Source organism: Barbus barbus (genome assembly GCF_936440315.1).
Source record: "Barbus barbus genome assembly, chromosome: 19".
NCBI lineage: Eukaryota > Metazoa > Chordata > Actinopteri > Cypriniformes > Cyprinidae > Barbus > Barbus barbus.
The window spans coordinates 1,521,248-1,545,514 of NC_136747.1; the positions used below are offsets into that span (position 1 = coordinate 1,521,248).

Sequence of the window (24,267 nt, forward strand, 5' to 3'; positions counted from 1 at the left end):
GGTCCTGGTCAAGACAATCTCCTGAACTCCAAACTGAATGTCAGAATGGGAAAGAAAGGTGATTTAAGCAATTTTGAGCGTGGCATGGTTGTTGGTGCCAGACGGGCCGGTCTGAGTATTTCACAATCTGCTCAGTTACTGGGATTTTCACGCACAACCATTTCTAGGGTTTACAAAGAATGGTGTGAAAAGGGAAAAACATCCAGTATGCGGCAGTCCTGTGGGCGAAAATGCCTTGTTGATGCTAGAGGTCAGAGGAGAATGGGCCGACTGATTCAAGCTGATAGAAGAGCAACTTTGACTGAAATAACCACTCGTTACAACCGAGGTATGCAGCAAAGCATTTGTGAAGCCACAACACGCACAACCTTGAGGCGGATGGGCTACAACAGCAGAAGACCCCACCAGGTACCACTCATCTCCACTACAAATAGGAAAAAGAGGCTACAATTTGCACAAGCTCACCAAAATTGGACGGTTGAAGACTGGAAAAATGTTGCCTGGTCTGATGAGTCTCGATTTCTGTTGAGACATTCAGATGGTAGAGTCAGAATTTGGCGTAAACAGAATGAGAACATGGATCCATCATGCCTTGTTACCACTGTGCAGGCTGGTGGTGGTGGTGTAATGGTGTGGGGGATGTTTTCTTGGCACACTTTAGGCCCCTTAGTGCCAATTGGGCATCGTTTAAATGCCACGGCCTACCTGAGCATTGTTTCTGACCATGTCCATCCCTTTATGACCACCATGTACCTATCCTCTGATGGCTACTTCCAGCAGGATAATGCACCATGTCACAAAGCTCGAATCATTTCAAATTGGTTTCTTGAACATGACAATGAGTTCACTGTACTAAAATGGCCCCCACAGTCACCAGATCTCAACCCAATAGAGCATCTTTGGGATGTGGTGGAACGGGAGCTTCGTGCCCTGGATGTGCATCCCACAAATCTCCATCAACTGCAAGATGCTATCCTATCAATATGGGCCAACATTTCTAAAGAATGCTTTCAGCACCTTGTTGAATCAATGCCACGTAGAATTAAGGCAGTTCTGAAGGCGAAAGGGGGTCAAACACGGTATTAGTATGGTGTTCCTAATAATCCTTTAGGTGAGTGTATATCTCAGTCCCTTCCATAAGTCTTGGAACAGTAAATACAAAATTGCTCTGTTGGCTGTGGAGTCAAGACTTTTGCAAATATGACTAAACCATGAATATGAGACTGCAGAATGTCACATTTTATTATTAGCCGTTTCAACACATACATGTTTTACCAAATAAAAAGAACAGCACTTTTAGAGCTCATCCCACTCATTGATGTGAGCATAAGTCAAGTCACCTTTATTTATATAGCGCTCTTAACAATACAGAATGTGTCAAAGCACTTAGCAGTATCAAATTGGAGGATAGAGTGTCAGTAATCTATAATATGATTAAACACTCAATTTTCAGTTAAAGGCATTTCATTATTGAATTCAGTGATGTCATTGTCTAGCTCAGTTTAGTTTAAATAGTATCTGCGAAATCAAATTGACAATAATCGCTAGAAATCAAGTGTCCCCAACTGAGCAAGCCAGAGGCGACAGCGGCAAGAAACCAAAACTCCCTCTGTGACAGAATGGAGAAAAAAACCTTGGGAGAAACCAGACTCAGTTGGGGGGCAGTTCTCCTCTGGCCAGGAGATTATTTATTGTTTAATTATTGATTTAATTAATTTTAAATGTATAAATGTATTCTAATTTATATTGTTGCAATTTCTAATAATAATAGTATTATGTAGTTGGGTATTTTATTATATTTTTAGTTATTTTGTTTTATTTTTAGTTTTATTGTATTTTTTTTAGTCGAGGTCTTCACTGGGGATATGTCCCCGGGGCTAATCCAGGTGTCCGGCCTCCGCCGATGATCAAGGCCGCAGACATCATCTCCTGGCGCCAATCCACCATCTGATCCGGACACGGACTGAGAAACAGAATAAGAAAGAAACAGACAAATATTAGCGTAGATAAGTATTGGGACAGTTGAACATAAGGCAGATATAAAAGATTAAAAGCTATTATTTAGTTGCAGATCCCTTGCACACAATCACAGCAGTGAGTCTGTGACCCATAGACATCACCAGACTCTTGCTCTCATCCTTTGAAATACTTTTCCCAGCCTTTAATGCAGCCAATTCCAATTGTTGCTTGTTTTGGGGAGTTTCTGCCTTTACTCTCCTCTTCAGCTGCTGAAATTCATGTTCAATCAGATTTAAATCTGGAGATTGACTTGGGCAATCTAACACTTTCCATTTCTTTGCCCTTATAAATTCCTTGACTGAACTGGCAGGGTGTTTTGGGTCATTGTCCTGATGCAATATGAAGCACTTCCCAATGAATCTGGTGGCATTTTCTTGAATATTGGTAGGCAAGATGGTTTTGTACCTTTCCAATTTCATTCTGCTACTGTCATCATACATTAAGTCATCAGTAAAGTTGAGAGGGCCTGTTCCAGAGGCAGCCATGCCTGCCCAAGCCATGACACCACCTCCACCATGCTTTACAGATGTATGCTTGGGATCATTTGCAGTTCCCCTTTTTCTTTTTTTCTCCACATTTTTGCTTTCCCATCACTTAGATAAAGGTTCATCTTTGTTTCATCGGTCCATAAACGCAGTTCCAAAACTCTTCTGGCTCACCTTTGTGCTTTTTTGCAAACTCTAATCTTGCCTTTCTATGTTTGGTGCTGGTCAGAGGTTTGCATCTTGCTGTGTAGCATCTGTAATTCTGTGTCAAAGTCTCCTGAGGACAGTAGATTGTCAGAGCATCACCCCAGCTTTCTGGAAGTTGTTGGTGATTTTACAAACACGTCTTTTAGGATTCATTTTCACAGCTTTTATGATTTGTCTGTCATCAACTACTGTTGTTTTCTCAGTCGATCAGGTCATTGCTGGTGTCGCTGGTGGTTTCCAAACTCTTGATATCTCCATGCCCTTTGTTTTTGCTAGAGCTCTAATTGACTTCTTCTTTTCTTTTAGCATCCAAATTGCTTGCTTTTCTCTCAAAGTCAGCTCCCTCGTCTTCATCCTGGTTTGTGTGTGTCATCATCGAATGCAAGATTCAGAATACAGAAGTAATGGATATCACTGATACTACACATTCCCTGCTTTTAATATCTGAAGAATTAATGCAACAGGACACAGCTGATCACTTAGAAAGACCTGTGAGGCAACTGCTCCAATACTTATGCTCACATCAGATAGAGGGATGAAACCCTAAAAGTGCTGAACTTCTTAGCTGGTAAAACATCTGTGTGTTAAATCACCCAATAATAAAATCTGACATTCTGTAGTTTTGCCTCCCATTCATCTTTTAATCATATTTGTAAATGTCTTGACTCCACAGCCAACAGAGCAATTTTGTCTTTACTGTTCCAATGCCTTAGGAGGGCACTGTATGTATATGTTATTGTTAAAAGTGCTATGCATCATAAGTTGCATGTGTGTAAAAGAATAATGACAGGTTTCACTTTAACACCCTCTCCACCTAAATTGTATAAATAAATTCTTATTAAATTACAGCAACAAACTTTTTTGTTTTTATGTAAATATCTATTCTTTTTTTTTTTTAATCATGAAAATGTAGATCGTATTTGTTTGTTGTTGTTTATTTTTTTGGATTTTAACTCGTCTTTGTTTTAGTTTATGAAGATAACCTTCAATAAGTGGACTTGACTGCATGTGCAGCATTAGCCTGAGGTATTATTTGTAATTTGCCTTTTTCCCCCTCTCTCTTTCAGGTTTATGTGGCTGTGTTCTCTATTTCAGGCTATGCCTGGGCCAGCTGGCGTAATCGTTACAAACCCTTTAACCCTGTTCTAGGGGAAACGTATGAGAATGTGCGGGAGGACCGTGGATTCCGTTATATCGCAGAGCAGGTATGAGCACTTAATATATAGGACATACAATATGAAGAACTTCAATTGAAGTAATTGCATTTTAACTCTTTTTCTTCCCCTTTCTAGGTCAGTCATCACCCACCTCTGTCTGCCTGCCATGCAGAGTCTGATAACTTCAGCTTTTGGCAAGGTAACAGTTAAAAATTTTATGAAGTTTTCCTGTGGGATGTTAGAGATGCCAAACTAGAGATGCCCAATAAGCAGTTATAATGAAACGCCTTTTGCTGCCAAGCAGTGATGTTTCCTATGACTTTTGGTGTATTTTGGGTCTTTTGAACATCACCCTCTTCCAGCGTAGCTAAAGCTGATCAGACCTCAGCCTTCACCCAAGCAGCAATTGTCGAGGAAAAATACCCTGTTGATTGCCATTTCAAGGCTCTCTCTCCAGCGTCTGGTCGAGATGGCTCTTCATTTATTTTCCTGTGATGTCAAGTACAGAGTAGATCTGGCAGAGCTAGGCCTGTCTTGTTAATCACTATACCGGCTTATCTCACAGTATATGGATGTGACCACGATAAGTTTTAGTGATGCAATATACAGTATCTCACAGAAGTGATTACACCCCTCACACATGGTTTTGAGTCCTATTTTATTCTGTTTGTATATGCTCCCCTTGGGTTCTATCATGAGGAAATATAATATTTTGTATCATTGATATGCTGAAGATGCTCAGATTTACATTCCCCTTAGTTCTGAGAACTCTCACTATGAAATCCTCAAATGTTTTACAGATTAAATGCTGGACAGCAAGAAATTTTCACCAATTAAATGAAAGCAAAACTGAGTTTGTTGTTTTTGGGCCTTCTGGTGCTGTCTCCGATATTTTTAGTTATCTAGATTTTGTCTTCCAATATTCATCCTTTTGCTAAAAACGTAGGTTTAACTATTGACACAGATTTGAATTTTGAAAAACGGATAAGTCAAGTCTGCTTTATTGTCAATTCTTCCACATGTACGGTACATACATACAGAGAATTCAAATATGCGTTACTCTCAGACCCTTGGTGCATACAGTTAACATTTAAGACACTGACAGTAGACGTTCAAATACGGATAAATACAGTTTAAACACATGTACATACAACTATACAGAGATACAAATAAGGACATTGTAGAAAAATAAAGGGATAGATAAAGTGGCATAAGGCTCATGGCAGATAGAGTGCAAACCAATTAAATAAAACAAAACTGTGCAGATATAAGTGTAGTGCAAGAAGAGCTTATCAGTCTGTTAAAGTAACGAGAACAGTCTTTTTATCAGACTGGCAGTTTGCAGTCAATGCTGGATGAGGTAGTGATCAGTCCAATGCTGCACAAGTGACAGGTGCTGGTCACAGTTTTTAAGTGGGGGTGTGGAAGGGTCCTGGGGATGTGGGGAGCGGGGGGGGGGGGGGTCGTAGTGTATCAGAGTTCAGTGTTGCATGGGGTAAAAGAGGGGAGAGGGGGCAAGGACGGGAGGGAGTTCAGCTTCCTGACAGCCTGATGTATGAAGCTGTCCTTCAGTCTGCTGGTCCTCGCCTGGAGACTCCGCAGTCTCCACCCTGATGGCAGCAGACTGAAGAAGCTGTGTGTCGGGTGGGTGGGATCACCTGCGGGGGGCTTTGCGGGTGAGACGGGTGCTGTAGATGTCCTGGAGGGAGGGGAGAGAGACACCAACGATCTTCTCAGCTGCTCTCACTATGCGTTGAAGTGACTTGCGGCAGGATGTGTTGCAAGCGCCATACCACACAGTGATGCAGCTAGTTAGGATGCTCTCGATGGTGCCTTTGTAGAAGGTGCACATGATGGGGGCCGGGGCTCTGGCTTTTCTAAGTTTGCGGAGGAAGTAGAGACACTGCTGTCTGTGCTTTCTTGGCCAGTGCTACAGTGTTGTTAGTCCAGGAGAGGTCCTCTGTGATGTGCACACCCGGGAACTTGGTGCTGCTCACTCTCTCCACAGTCGCACCGTTGATGGTCAGAGGGGCATGCTGAGTGTGTACTCTCCTGAAGTCAACAACAATCTCCTTCGTTTTCTCCACATTCAGAGAGAGATTGTTGTCACTGCACCACCCGGCCAGGCGGCTCACCTCGCTCCTGTAGTTTGTCTCATCTCTGTTGCTAATGAGACCCACCACAGTTGTGTCATCCGCAAACTTAATGAACAGGTTGGAGTTGTGTGACGGTGTGCAGTCGTGGGTCAGTAGAGTGAAGAGGGGGCTCAGCACACATCCTTGGGGGGCCCCAGTGTTCAGTGTGATGGTGCTGGATGTGTTAATGCCGACCCGTACTGCCTGAGGTCTCCCGGTCAGGAAGTCCAACAGCCAGTTGCACAGAGAGGTATTGAGCCCCAGCTGGGCCAGTTTGTGTGTGAGCTGTTGAGGGATGATTGTGTTGAATGCTGAACTGAAGTCTATGAACAGCATCCTGACATACGAGTCTTTTTTGTCCTGATGTGTGAGGGCTGGGTGGAGGGCAGTGGCGATGGCATCATCGGTCGAGCGGTTGGACCTATATGCAAACTGGAAGGGGTCCAGGGAGGGGGGGGAGGACAGCCTTGATGTGGTGCATGACTAGCCGTTCAAAGCACTTCATGAGAATAGGAGTGAGTGCTATTGGACAGTAGTCATTGAAGCAGGATGGAGATGACTTCTTCGGGACTGGAATAATGGTGGTAGCTTTGAAGCATGTGGGGACAACGGCCTGATTTAGCGAGATGTTGAAAATATCTGTGAGGACATCAGTGAGTTCCACTGCACAGTCTCCCAGTACACGCCCAGGAATGTTGTCAGGACCCAGAGCTTTGCGTGCATTGATCCTGCTGAGGGATCTCCTCACACTGTCCGGGGACAGCGTCATCACCTGGTCGCCGGGAGGAGGTGGAGTCTTCTGTGCAGTGGTGCGGTTTTGTGCCTCAAAGCGAGCAAAGAAGGCGTTCCGCTCGTTCAGCAGGGGGATGGTGCTGTCACAGGTCTGTGGTGGGGGCTTGTAATGGTCTGTATCCCCTGCCACAGGCTCCGAGTGTCTCTGCTGTCGCTGAAACGATGGGCTCCTGGAGTACTGTCTCTTGGCCTCTCTGATGCCGCGGGATAGGTTGGCCCTAGCTGTCTTCAGGCCCTCCTCATCTCCAGCTCTAAAGGCAGCGTTCCGAGCCTTCAGAAGTCTGTAGACCTCCCCTGTCAGCCACGGCTTCTTTGTGACCGTTACATCATCAATGCACTTGGTGATGTAGGCAGTGACAGTCTCTGAGTACCCTTGGAGGTCTGTAGTGTTGATGTATGTGGCAGCCTGTTTAAACATATTCCAGTCAGTGGTGTCAAAATAGTCTTGAAGTGCCTCTGACGACCCTTCCGGCCACACTTTTGTTTAAACAACATGGCGGCTCTCCCACGCTGTTGGGAGAGGCTTCTCTCTCTCCCAACAGAACGGTGTTTTCGTGTTTTTTGTCTTGTAAGGCGCAATGTTTTTGTACATATTCGTCACGTCTACCTGTCTTTAAGCGCATACAGTCGTGAGTTTCTACTCTATGTCAGCAGAATCACATTTTAAGAGTTAAACTCAGCGCACGTTGAAGAGCTGCGGGACCTCGGTCTGCTCCGAAAGCCTACGCCAAAATCCGACCCCCACTACTGCATCTCGCCCACAGAGGAGGCGCTACAAGCGGCGTGAGAGGAAGCAGAAGAGGGGTAAGCGCAGAGGTATCCGAGCTAGGCTAGCGGCCAACCCACACAAGCCAGCTATCCCCACCATCGTACTGGCGAACGTACGCTCTTTGGACAATAAACTAGACTACTTCGCTCTACTCGGAGGACTGTAAGAGACTGTTGTGTTTTTGTGTTTACGGAAACATGGCTTAACAACAGCGTACCGGACTGCACCATACAGCTCGACCAGCTAAGATGCTATCGAGCTGACAGAGCTCACATCGAGGGAGGTAAGATCCGTGGCGGCGGGCTTTGTGTTTACATCAATGATGCATGGTGCCGCGACGCTGTTGTGGTCTGCAAACACTGCTCACCCTTGTTGGAGTTTATGATTATTAAGTGCCGGCCGTTCTATCTACCGAGGGAATATACAGCTATACTGCTCGTTGCTGTATACATCCCTCCCAGCTCCAACAACAACAACAGGAGTGAGGCACCAAATGATCTGTACCAGCACACCAGTGAGCAGCAGACAGCCCATCCAGATGCTTTTCTCATCTTGGCTGGGGATTTCAACCACGCAGACTTAAAGAGTGTGTTCCCAAAAATACATCAACACATAGACTTTCCAACAAGGGGAAAAATACTCTGGACTTTGTTTACACCACCCAGAGAGGAGCTTACAAGGCCCTCCTCCTCCCCCACCTCGGAGCCTCAGACCACATCATGCTAATGCCTGCATACAGACCGCTTGTTAAAGTCATCAAACCAATACACAAATAGTGCAGTGGCGAAGAGCAGCTTTTTCCAGTAAAGGCAAACAGCCAAATGAAAACCTATGCTCTCATTTAAGGATTTGGAGAATATCCATCCATGCATTAATTTCTTCCAGACTAGACTATTACAATGCCCTCTATATGGGTCTCAATCAATCTTTTTTTGTATTGCTTACAGTTACAGCTTACATCTTGCATGACGGCTAGTGTTTTGCATTCTCCAGGCACCATGTGTGGTTTATTAGCCTGTGCCCACTGAGACTACTCCTCTTACAAAATCTGTGAACAGCCACAAACTGGGCTGAGTGTCTAATTAAAATGAGGAATCTGCTGAGCCTGTCAAGCAAGCCTAAAAATGGATTAGGATTTGGACCTGACAGTCAAGCCACCCCAATGTCTTCCGTGATGTGTTCATTCATAGTAAGGTGTTTCCATCTCCATCATATAGGGCGGTGTCATATGGGGCACTTACCACCGGAACGTCTCATAAGGCTTCCTTTTTAAGAGTTCAGTTCAAGAATTCAAGGGTATTGCATGGATTTTCCCCATGGTCATTGGTCCTGTCAACAACTGTACATGAGTTCTGTTTATAAAGAGACTGTCACAGGCTAGGGTCATGTTCTGTCATAAACAATTAAGCAGAAATGACAGCATCATCTTATAAGGCCACGCAGTCTTGGATATAATTGAGATGCTGACACATCATCGGTGTACTAGTGTTTTGCAATGTCACATTCTCAAATTTATTTTAACCCAAAATGTAAAATAATTATACAGTGCATTCAACATTACATGACGTTTGACAGTACAGTGTCGTTCTAACATTGTCAAGGAATGTTTTTGAGACAAGCCATTCCTTACTTTAAAATAACGATACTACCAAAGGAAATCACACACCTGAAATATATATATATTTTTTTTTTATATAAATATGCGTTTATTTTTTTGTTTGTTTGTTTGTTCATCCATTCATTCAGTCATTCTACATTTTCAGACCAGAGATGGAAGAATAAGTTCTGGGGGAAGTCAGTGGAAATGGTTTCAACTGGACTGGTTAATGTCACTCTGCCAAAGTGAGTATGGTTCAACTGAACTCTCTACACAGTTCAGAATCAAATCATTTTATTTAACTTAAAATAGTCAGTTATTGAGAGATGTTAAGATTCATTTTCATTCATTTGAGTTTTATGTCCAGATGTAGCAATTTAAAATGCACATTGAAGGGAAAGGGTCACACAGTAGCACACAGGGCCACCAGGAATTAGTGTTGTCAAAAGTACTAATGTAAAAGTACTTAAATGAAAAATACTTAAATCTTAAATGCGTAATTAAGTTTAATAAATGCAAAATAATTGCATTGCTCTGGCAAACCACTATAGAGCTAGATCCGGTGAATGCAGTTTACAGGTTTCAGAGAATGATGAGCGCCAAATAAGTCACTGTAGAAATCGAATATTGGTTACTGACGAAATAACTCTACACGAGAGCCAACGCAATGACATGAAATAAAACGAAGCATCATGTTTTAAAGAAGAGTGGCTTGATTGAGTGTTGGAAACAGCGGATGATGGGCAAAGAACGGTAATAAAACGGTAACAAAAACAAGACATCTATAGTTACACACAGGTGTAGTGTGCAAGCTCTACTGCATGGGGATGTTTAGATGACTATAAGCTATAAGAATTCAAGTTAACATATTTTTTGAAAATGTTTAGCTTGCAGATCTTAGCTTACTTTAAATGCTTCAGTTTATTTTCTATTCTATTCTCAGTTTAAATGCTTGTTTTTTTGTTGTTTTTTACTGCATATTATTTTATATATTATATAAACTAAAATAATTTAGCTAAATAAGGGAATTCATGAGCAACATCTGCTTCATTTAGTTGCACCAAGGGTAAAATCAAATATAAATGGCACATTAAAGTTAAGTTACACTTTGTGCGCTGTACAGGTCTGGTATAAAGAATATTTTTGCTCAGGTGGCCGAAATGTCTACCCAATAGAGAGAATTTTTTCCATGACATGCTGTAAAATGTAAAATGTTTTCATCTGCGTCATCTTCATGAAGTTTTAATCCTAGACCTCTTCATTAGTTTCTTTTGCAGAAACATTGACTAATAAATGACTTCACAGTAGTCATGCTTCACAGTAGTTACACTGAAAAAAGCTTCTTTTTTTCTACCCATACACAGGGCTGAGTCTTTTATATGTGGGGGTTTTTTTTACAGAGATGGGTAGTTTTATTAGGTTTTATTTTTTCTTGTATGAAAATGCTAGGGATGCATCGATCCGGTATCGGTATCGGCTCCGATACTGGCATTTTCTACCAGATCGGGTATCGGTCAGACGAGACCGATCCAAATCCGATATTGTGCGTATACTATTCTGTGTCATTGTTGAGCCCCACAAAAGGCACAAAAACTGTTGTTTACAGTCTACAGTCGTCACTCCATGGAAGAGAGGGGCGGGGTCAGCAGAGCTCATTAGCATTTAAAGCAACATGGCCTAAAAACGGCTTGCTGAAAATAGAGCTGATTTTGACAGTGTAAAAATGTTTTTTACACTACCATTGAGAAATTTTAACCAAAGTATGTTATAGCCTTTTCATTAAGACCCTTAAGAATCATCAACTTTTGCAAAATGGGCATCCGATGACCCCTTAAAGAAAAGGATCAAACTAACGCACATTTAATACACTACACATCAGTATCTTGTCCCTTTGTGCTTTGAACTTTTCTATGCAGACTCAGAGGGCTGTGCAGCCTGCGTGCTGTGACTCCGTGCTGCTTCAAGCACATCATTCTGTGCTTGGTGTAACGTAATAAAAAAACAAATGTAATATATGTAATTTTAAAGAAATATTTTAATTTAGCTCAAAGGGAATCATTTATGATTTTATAAGGAATTTGAACAGACTCACTGTTACGGCGATTCACTGAACGAGCCGTATAACAAACTGCACTGGATATTAAAATCCAAAATATAGTGAAAACACTATTTAATAGCACAGTAACAAGATCGGCAGATTAAGACATTAACTTGTGGGCACAAAACACAAGATTCTTCTCTTTTCAATATAAATAATATTTTAGTTATATAAACCATGCTCAAAGAGCAGCATCAAAGCGGTGGCAAAAGAGAAAAGGAGAAGGGAGTGGACCATGAGGTTGTAAGAGCATTTTTAAGAAGAGAGCATTTGATTGGTGTCCTGAGTTTTTAAACTCTGTTTTCAGACCGTCCCATCTGGACGTCTTGACCAATTAGATACTGCCCTTGCTCGGGGTATTGCTTTGTTTCTCCACCCCACTAATAAATCAACATGTTATCTGTTCAGTCAGAGGTCCGAACTTTACAGGCTCTTGCAAAGTATACTTTTGAACATGATTTCTATAACAAGACTGTGATTTCGTTTGACAAAGAATTGATTGGAAGAAACATTTAAAGCATGAATTTTCAAACTCATACATACCAAACATGAATATTACCCTTTAAGGCTTAAGCTATTCAATACTTATGAAAAGCAAGACATACACAATGAGTGATTAACACACTACTCCGGGTGTGTGTTCACGGTGTGTGTGTGTTCACTGCGGTGTGTGTGCACTTTGGATGGGTTAAAAATGCAGAGCACGAATTCAGAGTATGGGTCACCATACTTGGCCGTATGTCACTTTCACTTTCACTTTAAAACAAGGATAGTCAAATGTGAGGGTTACATAATATGCAGTTATGCATAGAAATGATTAGTTTCATTAAACTGAAAATGAAAGTCTTTTAAGATGATTTTAGGTGCATATGGAAGCAGACAGTCTGATACTGACAGAAATAAAATACAAATAAAAAATGGACACTGTCATTAATGTCTGTTAAATAAAAGCTTTGATCAGATAAACGGGTACCAAATAAAGAACAAAATAATTCTAACATAATCCAATAAAAACATTCTTAACCATCTGAATGAAAAAATGTTTTGCTACTTTAGTGTGGCATTCTAGCAACAATAATACTAACAATACACAAAACAGATTTACAAACTCTATTTTAAAATGTTTTAAATAGACTTCCCTGCCACTTATGTGTCCTCCTATCAAAATTGCATAAATGTAATTCATTTTAAACCTCAGTTTTAAAACATTTAGCATCTGCAGTCTAAAACTATGGTATGTGCTTAATAGGTTGAAGTGTAAAGCCAGTTGCTGGAGTAAGTATACATTATAAATAAAACGGCGAATACGTGATTGGAAACAGAGTCCATCCCAGCTGGCATGTTATCAGAAACCTCATACTCATAAACTCAAATTGCAGCTTTACAAGAGTCAATTGCATAATTTAACTCCCTCTTTTGTTTAAGCCATTTTGTTTCCAACATGCACTTATTTAAGTCTGTCTTATTTAACTAGTGTAAAGTTGCATCTTTGGGACATGTAATGCATTGCATGAGTTTGTCTCTATTTCTCAACACCACTTCACTTCATTACTAATATGTATTTTAAGCTTGAAGTACTGCCAAGTATGGTGACCCATACTCGGAATTCGTGCTCTGCATTTAACCCATCCAACGTGCACGCACACACACACAGCAGTGAACACACACACACACACACCGTGAACACACACCCGGAGCAGCGGGCAGCCATTTATGCTGCGGCGCCCGGGGAGCAGTTGGGGGTTCGGTGCCTTGCTCAAGGGCACCTCAGTCGTGGTATTGAGGGTGGAGAGAGCGCTGGACATTCTGAACCGGCCTGAGACTCGAACCCGCAACCTTTGGATTACATGTCCGACTCTCTAACCATTGGGCCACGACTTCCCCATTCTAATTTATGTAACTCTATCATATCATCCAATAATGCACAAATGAGAAGTAGATCAATTAAAGCCAATAGAGTTATTTTACCTGTAAATGCCATTGTTGACTAGTCTCTCCTCTAGATGCAGAGCCGTAACACGGTTCTCAATTCTCAATTCTCAAAAAGCACACAAGATGGCACCATAAATCGGTGGATCAGATTTTACAAACTTGATATCCGATAATGGAAAAAGGCTTCAATATCAGGAAAACTAATTTTCGGTTGATCTTTACTCTAGACTCGTGTGGAGGTTGTGTGATGTACAACAAATTATTTAAAATTCTAAGAAGCCTGTCTGCAGGGTGCTTCATGATCACACGTGACTAATTGCGTGCTGCCGTGTGGAGAAAAAAAAAGTGTGCATTCTTAAAGGCCATGTCTGTATCATCCAAGACCCAAAGAAATCCAAGGAAATGGTTATATTTTGAACTAACAAGTAGTGTACTTTTATTTATTCCTAAAATTAGTAAAATAATCACTGTATCCGTTTTTTTTTTTCTGATCTTTCCTCTTCAGCTACGGTGATCATTATGAGTGGAATAAAGCAGTCACTTGCATCCACAATGTGTTCAGTCAGCAGAGATGGCTCGAGCACTACGGTGACGTCGTCATTCGTAACCTCAACAACGATGAGTGCACCTGCAAGATCACATTTGTCAAAGTGAGTTTGCGTTCTCTTCACTTAAAAAGATTGCCATTATTTTTACCCTGGTGATGTTTTAATGCTTTCTTATTCAGACCACAAAAGGAGCTTGCACTCCATGTAATGGAAGTTAACGTTGACCATCTTAAAGCGTTAAAAGAAATGCAGAAGTATCAAAGAATGATTGTATATGACTCGTATTTTTATTTTGTAGTCATGATCTGTGTCACAGTTGCAATTTCATCTTCACTACACTTTTCACAAGACCGATCTTTATGCAGAGACCTTGAATAGCATTGCTGTAGAAGAGTAATTAGCTGGTGAAGTGGATTTACCTTTAACTTATCGTGTTCATTGTGATGTTTGAAGCATATGTCATAATTGTCAATAGACTGGTAAGATTTTCAAATGAGCAGTTCATAAATTCGTAAAAATGAACATACCAAAAGAAAAGAATATTAGAGAACCAGAATATTAGATTGAGATGTCTTAGTTACAAACATGCAAACTTTGGAAAACGAACACTGAATCGCAAAAGCCATTTTATTTTTTTTAATTGCAGTTTTCAATTAAATAAATACAGTTGGGTCTATATGTATATTTGGACACTGACACAATTTTCATCATTTTGGCTCCGTTTCATTTTAATTCTATTCTGGTGGCATACAATCAAGATGAAATTGAAGTGCAGACTTTAACACCCTTTTCACACCGCAAGCGTGAGCGGGCGCGTGAGCAGCACGTATTTTTTTTTTGGCGTGCATGTTAACAAATGCATGCATTCACACCGGGAGCAGAAGCAACGCACGAGCATCAAGCAGGAGCGTCGCGTGAGCAGCAGTGCCGCGATCGTTTCAGCACAGTCTATTTTTGTTGCGCCGCTTATGCTGAATTAAAGTCACAGTGCATTGTTCTTGATAAAAATTGACCCAATTAACATTAAAAATTTACAAATTTCACCATAAAATCATGTAAGTGATGTTTCACAATCACCATATGAAAAAATAAAATGCATCACTTCCACAAATTGTTTCCCAAACTTCAAAGGTCTGTTAAATTGATAAAACTAGAGGCATTTGTTAGCTTTAATATTACTTTTTCAATTCAATCCAATTACACTGTTGAAATTCTTTCCAAAATGTGTCTTGGATCTCACAGCGTGTCTCACATCAATTCAAGTCAAGTCACTATTATTTGTATAGCACTTTTAAAAATGCAAACTGTCAAAGCAGCTTTACATCAGCTTGATATAAAGCTGGGTGGCTTTATATCAGCTTTACAGTATTTAGACAGGGAAATAGTGTGTCGAAATGGTGTCATTCTCCTCTGGTCATACAAAATCAGCAGTTTAAATCTAGGATGCAGCAGAGTCAGATTGTGGAAAGGACTCATCTGGTTCCTGTGGTGTTGTCCCGATGGCCGTCTAGGAGATAGGGTCTTCACTAGGGATCAGTCTCTGGGGCTCATATAGGTGTCCTGGTCTCCGCTGACGCTCAGGGTTGTAGAGGTCATCTCTAGGTGCTGATCTGATCTGGATACAGTCTGGATCTGGGTGGCTACGGTGACCTCGGAATAAGAAAGAAACAGACTAATATTAGCGTAGATGTCATTCTTCTAACGATGTAACAAGTACATCAGGTGTTTTGGGAAGTGTTCCCGGTTCCGGTTGATCTAATTAATGCAGCCTAACAATCATTTATCGCATTTCTATAATTCAAATCCGTTAGTGTGTTGTGTAAGCCTGGTTAAGGAAATGTCTTTAATCAAGATTTAAACTGATTAAAGTTTAAACTGTCTGCCTCCCGAACAGTGTTAGGTAGATTGTTCCAGAGTTTGGGCGCTAAATAGGAAAAGGATCTGCCGCCTGCAGTCGATTTTGATATTCTAGGTATTATCAAATGGCCAGAGTTTTGAGATCGCAGTGGACGTGAAGGACTATAATGCGGTAAGAGCTCACTCAAATACTGAGGTGCCAAACCATTCAGGGCCTTATAGGTAATTAGCAAGATCTTAAAATGTATACGATGTTTAATAGGGAGCCAGTGCAGTGCTGACAGTGTTGAATTCACATCGATAATTACGAAAATAATACAATAGACGCACCTTAATACAAAAAAACAACAGTATATACATACTATTCTAATGCATTCTGTAGCCATGTGTTTGTGAGTCCTTTCTATTTTCTAGAGCCCAGAGGCCTATTTGACCCCCCAATTCTGATTTTATTAATTTTACAGACTGATACATAAAAAATTTACGTAACATAGCCAAATTAAATCTAGCATATGCAACTCTAAGCCTTCTGTTAGATGGCAAAAATGAATATTCCTCATGTGAGAAGGAGAACGCTGGAGAATATGTAAGAAATTAGTATTAAGTCTGTATTGCAGTACAAGCCTGCTCTGCATACGCAACGCTTCTGCGAAATGGGCGTAAGCTTTAATTCAAAGGGTTGAACAAAAATAAAACAAAGCTTAGGAATTACAACCATTTGGATACACAGCCCCACACCCCTTCCCCATTTCCAGCGGCCCAAATGTAATTGGACAAATACAATTCTAAATAAAATAAAAAAACACTTTTACTATTTTGTTGAATCATTTGTAGGCAATGACTACTTTAAGTCTGGAGCTCATGGACTTCAGCAGAGACTGGGTTTCCCCCTGCTTTGCCAGGCCTTTACTGCAGCTGACTTCAGTTGTTATTTAGTTTTGTCTTCAGCGAGTGAAATGCTGCTCAATCAGGTTGAGATCAGGAGATTGACTTGGCCATTGCAGAATATTCCACTTTTTACCTTCAAAAGCTTCTGGATTGATTTTGCTGTATTTTTTGGGTCATCATCCATTTGTTCTATGAAGCGCGCCCAATCAGCTTTGCTTGAACTAGAAGCCAGAGTACAAAAGGTTGACCCTTTTTTTTTTTTTTTTTTTTTTTTTTTTAAGATACTATTCAAATTACATGATACTTTTTTTTTTTTTTTTTTTTTTTTTTTTTTAGAATCTAATACAAGCCAGACTTAAAAAAAAAAAAAAATAATAGTTCGAAAAAAATACTTACCCTTAACCTATGACTTATAAGGATAACTAACAAAAAAACTGATAAGCAATATGACACGCACATAAGGAAAATCAAACTTGCATCGTAATAGGTTATCACACCATATGGGAGAGAAAACAATCATAAAAACTCTTAATTTAAAAAAAACAAATCAAACCAAAGCTGAAACCAAATCGTAAAATAAGACCTCCCATACAGAAATACTACTGAAAAGATTCACGCAGTAATGAGGATCATAAGACCACATCAGTTCAACAAAATTATAAAGTTCAAATGAACTGTTTAAACTGTTTAACTGTTTATACTAATACACACTTCTAATGTGTGCTTTACTGGGCCATAAGGCTCAATTGTCTCACTAAACAGAAGTGAATGGTGAAACCCAGTTGCTGTGAATTTAAAATATTAACGTGAGCTATGAGCAGGAGACAAGGTAATTTATTAACATCAATGCATATCATAAACCACCATCCCTTTGTTTATACAGTTAACCAAAATGGGTATACTCTTAATTTATGCCCCCATTTTTTTAAGCAAACCAGCAAAGGATGAACACCCTGTATTATAAACGGTGAGGTGACATGTCTTTGGTTTACCTTTACCTTTCAAGAAGATGAAATGGACTGCAGCAATTAACAGTTTGTCAGAACCTCTAGTAAGTTACATGGTGTTTTGCTTAGTTGTCTGTTCATAACCATGGGAGAATCATGATCTCTATTTGAAAAAAAAATAAAAAATTATGATTCTCAATTTATCCAGAGTTGTGCAGCTCTACTCCTGTGTGTGACGGGGGGTCACTTTATGGGAGGGCCCCCACCCCCCAGTAATTCACAATTGATGTATACAATGCATGGGTGGCGCTAGAGAGGGCCTAGCAGGTGCTCCATCACCCCCAAGAAAAACCATAGCACCCCCATAAAAAATGAAATAAAATAAAAACTTTGGTCCCACTTTATATTAGGTGGCCTTAACTACTATGTACTTACATTTAAATTAAGTTCAAGTTCAAGTTCAAGTTGAGCTTTATTGTCATTCCGCTACATGTGGGGACATGCAGTGGAACGAAATGTCGTGTCTCGCAGGACCACGGTGCTACATAAATACAGACATACAACAATGAAGTAAGAAAAAAACACTATAAACCTATACACTACTAACAGATTTAACTATAAGTATACTATATATAAGTATTTACCCTATACAAACTAAAAGAATAAAGGATAAAAAATACAACTATACGAATGCTTCACATAAATATTATCCTATACAAACTAAAAAATAGAAGACGAAAAATACAAACTGTACATGTGCAAAGAGAGACATTTGAGTCAGCAGCTGGTTGGGGAACAGTGCAGGATGATTTGTAGTGCAAGAGCATGTAAACATAACATACATATATTGCTGAGTTTTTTTGAGATTGTGCACACGCAGCAGTGTGTGTAAGTGTCCATAGTGCACCTAGTGTAGAGTGTGAGTGTCCATAGTGCACATAGTGTAAAGTGTAAGTGTCCATAGTGCACATAGTGTAAAGTGTGAGTGTCCATAGTGTAAAGTGTCCATAGTGCACATAGAGGAGAGTGTCCATAGTGTAAAGAAAAATAAGAATAAAATAAATAAAAAAATATATAAAAGTTCCATACAGTTTTTCTTTGGTGTGGTAAGGTTTGGGGTGGGGGGTGGTCCATGTTCAGGAGGTAGGGGTTTGCATGAGGTTTCAGAGGGGGGCGGGGTGGTTTGAGTTCAGGGCTCTCACAGCCTGGGGGAAAAAGCTGTTGAGCAGTCTGGCGGAGCGGGCTCTGATGCTCCGGTACCGTCTTCCTGATGGTAGGAGCTGGAAGAGACTGTGGGAGGGATGGGTGGAGTCCTTCACGATGCTGTTGGTTTTGCTGGAGCATCGTGTAAGGAAGATGTCCAGGATGGAGGGGAGAGGGGCACCGATGATCTTTGCAGCTGTGTTCACTGTCCGCTGGAGGGTCTTGCGGTCAGCAGCACTGCAGTTCCCGTACCAGACAGTGATGCAGCTGGTCAGCACACTCTCAATGGTGCCTCTGTAGAATGTGGTGAGGATAGGTGGAGGGAGACTTGCTCTTTTCAGCCGGCGGAGAAAGTGTAGGCGCTGTTGTGCCTTTTTGGAGAGTGACATGGTGTTGGTGGTCCAGGTGAGATCCTCTGTGATGTGCACCCCCAGGAATTTAGTGCTGCTGACTCTCTCCACAGTCGAGCTGTCGATGGTCAGTGGGGGGTGGTCAACGGAGTTTCTCCTGAAGTCCATCACAACCTCCTTTGTCTTCTCCACATTGAGGGACAGGTTGTTTGTGCCACACCATTCAGCCAGCTGTGCCACTTCCTCTCTGTAGTGCGTTTCATCGTTGTTGCTGATGAGACCTACCACTGTTGTGTCATCAGCAAACTTGATGATGTGGTTGGAGCTGAACTTGGCAGTGCAGTCGTGGGTCAGCAGTGTGAAGAGCAGCGGGCTGAGCACACAGCCTTGTGGGGCACCTGTGCTCAGTGTTGTAGTGCTCGAGGTGTTGTTGCCGACACGGACTGACTGAGGTCTTCCAGTTAGAAAGTCCAGGATCCAGTTACAGAGGGAATTGTTAAGGCCCAGCAGGTTTAGCTTATTTATGAGCTGTTGTGGGATTATTGTGTTGAATGCCGAGCTGAAGTCAATGAACAGCATTCTAACATAGGAGTCTTTATTTTCTAGGTGGGTAAGAGCCAGGTGGAGGGTGGAGGAAATTGCATCGTCCGTAGAGCGGTTTGGACGGTATGCAAACTGGAGCGGGTCAAGTGTGTTGGGGAGGCTGGTTTTGATGTTATGCATGACTAGCTTCTCAAAGCACTTCATCATGATTGGAGTCAGTGCTATGGGACGGTAGTCATTGAGACAGGACACAGGTGATTTCTTTGGTACCGGTATGATTGTTGTGGATTTGAAACACGTGGGGACGACTGCCTGACTCAGCGAGGTGTTGAAGATATCTGTTAGGACATCTGTCAGCTGTGCAGCACAGTCTCTCAGAACACGGCCAGGTATGTTGTCAGGACCCGCAGCCTTGCGTGGGTTAATCCTAGATAGGGTCTTCCTTACGTCGGCTGGGGACAGACAGAGCGCCCGGTCGTTGGGAGGTGTGGGCAGTTTTTGTGCAGGTGTGTCATTCTGCATTTCAAACCGTGAATAAAAGTGGTTGAGTGCATCGGGGAGGGATGTGTCCTCATCACAGGCCTGTGGCGGGGGCTTGTAGTCAGTGATGGTCTGAATGGCTTGCCACAGGCTCCGTGTGTCTCTGCTGTCTGTGAAGTGGTTGTTGATTTTTTGGGCATATGACCGTTTTGCTTTTTTGATGCCACAGGACAGATTGGCTCTTGCTGTTTTGAGGGCTGCTTTATCTCCTGATCTGAATGCTTCATCTCTGGTCTTTAGCAGCCCACGAACCTCTGCTGTCATCCATGGCTTCTGGTTTGCACGTGTGGTGATGGTTTTGGTGACTGTCACATCATCAGTGCACTTTTTGATGTAAGCAGTCACAGTTTCAGTGTACTCATTCAGGTCTGTGTGGTTGTTGTAGGTGGCTGCCTCTTTAAACATATTCCAGTCTGTGTCCTGGAAGCAGTCCTGCAGTGCTGAGGTGGCATTGTCTGGCCATACTGTGATCTGCTTTTCAACCGGTTTGGTGAGTTTGAGAAGTGATCTATATGCTGGGATTAGCATAACAGTGATGTGGTCTGAGTACCCGAGGTGGGGGCGGGGTTCAGCCTTGTAAGAGTCCTTAACTGTTGTGTAAACAAAGTCCAGTGTGTTGTTTCCCCTTGTTGCAAAGTTCACATGTTGGTAGAACTTTGGCAAAACTGTCTTTAAGTTTGCGTGGTTGAAGTCACCGGCTATGATGAAAAAGCCGTCGGGGTTATTTGTTTGTTGTTCACTGATGGCGCTATACAGTTCACGAAGCGCGTCCTTAGCGTTTGCACACGGGGGGATGTAAACCGCAACGATAACAATGGCCGTGAACTCCCGCGGCAGATAGAACGGTCGACACTTCACAACCATAAACTCCACCAGCGATGAACAGTGTTTTGATAATACCGCAGCATTGTTACACCAGTCTTTGTTGATATAAACACATAAGCCACCTCCGCGTGTCTTACCAGACAGTGATGAATCTCTGTCCGCTCGGAAGTTGGAAAGCCCGTGCAGTTGAATGGCGGAGTCCGGGATGTTGTCGTTTAGCCATGTTTCGGTGAAAACAAACACGCAACAGTCCCTTGCCTCATGCTGTGTAGATCGACTGAGTTGAATTAAGTCCAGTTTGTTTTCCAGAGAGCGGACGTTTGAGAGCATGAGTGTTGGAAGAGCTGGTCTTGAGGGGTTAGCTCTTAGCCTAGCTCGTATACCTCCGCGCTTACCGCGTTTCCGTCCTCTCTCACACCGCTTGCGACGCTGCCTTGTGCGGGTAGCGTCAGTAGGCGAGGCCGCGGTCTCGAGGTCCGGCTCCAGCAGTAAACAGAGGCCTCGTAGCTTCTCAGTAGCCGCCGGCGAGAGTTGGTGTACGTAAGCGTTGCTGATATCCAAAAGACTTTGGCGATCATAGATGAATTCTGGGGTGATTTCCTTAAGAGTTAGCGGTAAACTGACACTATTTGGAGACGAACAGACGACATTAAACGACATAAAAGCACCGTCTTTGGGACCCGGAGCAGCCGCAGCGATCGATCGCGCCGCCATCTTCCTTCCAAATCGAGCATTTGATCTAATCTAATCATTTGATACAATGCACTTATTGTGTACATACATGTTTTTACATTGTACTTATGTTTAAAAAAAAACTATATGTAATTACATCTGTAATTACATTTATAATTACACTGTTGACCCATCACTTACACCTTAACCCACCCTTAAACCTACCCAGACCACCAAACCTGTCCCTAACCTGACCCATATCCCACCTCAATAGCAGCAGACATGTTTTGCAATACAATATGACCACAACAAGTATATTGTACTAATTTTTGATGTAAGTACATAGTAGTTAAGGCCACCTAATATAAAGTGTGACCAAAACTTTTGACTCGTTACACATGCATAACTACTGCAATGCAATACAACGTGACGTGATTTGCAGCCGCACGTAATGTCAGCATTTTATTTTAAAAATGGATTAGTTCAATTGTGCCAAGTAGGCCTGCCCCTGACTAAAGATTTTTCTAATCAAGTCGCACGTTTATATTAAATTGATTAGTATAATAACCTATACCATCCTTTAATATAGGTATGTAGGCTTATTATTGCCTATTCCACGCTAAAGCTTGGCGCAAAGCACCGGCTTATGAATGCATTGGGGAAAAAGTCAGTGTCTGCTTCAAAGATGTTGTCGAATGCCGGCCCTGACTCGCCATGTCATCACCATAGTAATGGGCGTGCCTTTTAATAGAGAAATTATGCACCTATACGGACTATATAATCAGAAGTTTTTTTTTTTTTTTTTATTACTTTTTTTTAATTGGTTTTCAAGCTTTCTGCAGATTTATTTCTTTTCTGTGAGCTGAGACTGCATGAGATGACAGAAAGCACATCCAAAAATTACGGGAGTATTTTTAAGCTCATTCTGCAGGGGAATAAAAATAAATAAATTGTGCGGGCGCCCCCATGTCATACAGTAGGCTAAGCGCAATAATACTCCCACTCCTCAAACATTTGAAATGCGCCTATATAGCGATTTTATTATTCATATAAAAAATAAGTTTTGGTAATATGTACTATTAATTGCCCAGCTTCCCCGTCATTGATCTAATACCCCCTCAGCACCTGCGTTCAAAATTCTCTGGCACCGCCCCTGATACAGTGCCACAACAATTTTATAAATAGCCTAAATAAAATGGTTTATTTTTTATTTTTTTATTTAAAACACAATCACCAGACAAATTGCTATATCAAACATGACCACAGGGAGATGCCAAAAGACCACTAATCCACTAAATTATCATAGTCTTGATCTAACACTGACCACTGCATAATCTAAAACCTCTCCAGCATCCAGTAAAAACGCATGCTTTTAAGGTAAATGCATACTGAAAATAATAATTTACTGACTCTCGCCATCTCTGATTAAATCACTCAGGTTTTCTCTACATTAGCGGTGTTTTGAACTTACTGTTTGAATACATTCATTTACTGGATCCTTGGACTGAAAAGTTTACAGGAGTTTGCAGGTTTAAACAAATATCTAATCACAAAAACGTGCTTTGAATTTAAGGTATTGTGTGTTATAAGTGTAGGGCAGTAACTAGTTACATGTAAAGGTATTATGTAATATAATTACAAAATAAATGTAACTAACTTAATCACACTTTTTCCCAGTGACTAACAGATTAGTTACTTATGAAAATTCACAATTACAAGTGGATTACATCATCCAATGTTCCCTCTAAGATATGCGTGTGCGCAGCCAAACACTACTTCCAGAAATAATGTGCCGTGCACACGCAAAAATGAGTTGGGAAAGCCATTTGATTTGTATTAGACTAAATATAAAAATTGCAGTGCTCTGGTAAACTGCTATAGAGTTAGAACCGGTGAATGCTGTTTACAGGTTTTATAGAAAGAATGATATGTGCCAAATGAGTCGTTGTAGAAACCAAATACTTCAATGGTTGCGGACGAAATGGCTCAAATCGAGAGCCAACACAATGACGTGAAATAAAACGTCCTCATGTATTAAAGAAGAGTGGCTTAAGTGCTGGAAATAGCGGATGATGGGCACAGAACGGTAACAAAACTTGAGACATTTACAGTCACACACAGGTGTATTGTGCAAACTGTACTTTAGGGATATTTAGATGGCTATAGAAGAATTCACGTTCACGTTTTTTAATTTATTATTTATTTAACTTGCAGATCTCAGTTTAAATGCTTCAGTTTGTTTTCTATTCTCTTCTATCAGTTTAAATGCTTAAGTTGTGTTGATAATATATTATATTATGTTAGGGCCTATATTATAAACCTAATAAACAACTGACCTTGTTTTTTTAGTGGAGTCACTTATGCTCATGAAGATATTTATTTGATCAAAATACAGAAGAAAAAAGTAATATTGTGAACTTTTTTTAGGCTATTGTAATTTCTAATATTGGTTTTCTATTAATATATTTTAAAATATAGTGTATTCCTGTAAAGCAAAGTTGAATTTTCAGCATGATTACTCCATTCTGATTTATTATCAGTGTTGAAACTGTTGTGCTGCGTAATATTTTTTTGGAAACTTTTTTTTTTTTTTTCTTTGATTAGGCTAATAAAAAGTTAAAAAGAACTGAATTAAAAATATAAATATTTTTTAACAATAATGAAGTCTTTACTATCACTTTTTTTATCCATTTAACACATACT

At 41.0% G+C, this 24,267-nt stretch overlaps 1 protein-coding gene across 1 annotated transcript in view; it reads left to right on the forward strand.

The window, feature by feature from the left end:
- LOC306885363 (oxysterol-binding protein-related protein 6-like) overlaps positions 1-24,267 on the forward strand; it is a 55,771-nt gene that overhangs the window by 19,381 nt on the left and 12,123 nt on the right. Inside the window, exons 15-18 of the mRNA XM_079441822.1 lie at positions 3,779-3,916; positions 4,004-4,067; positions 9,328-9,406; positions 13,697-13,841. Of these exons, the coding sequence (XP_079297948.1) occupies positions 3,779-3,916; positions 4,004-4,067; positions 9,328-9,406; positions 13,697-13,841 (426 nt within the window). The remainder of the gene's footprint in view (positions 1-3,778; positions 3,917-4,003; positions 4,068-9,327; positions 9,407-13,696; positions 13,842-24,267) is intronic.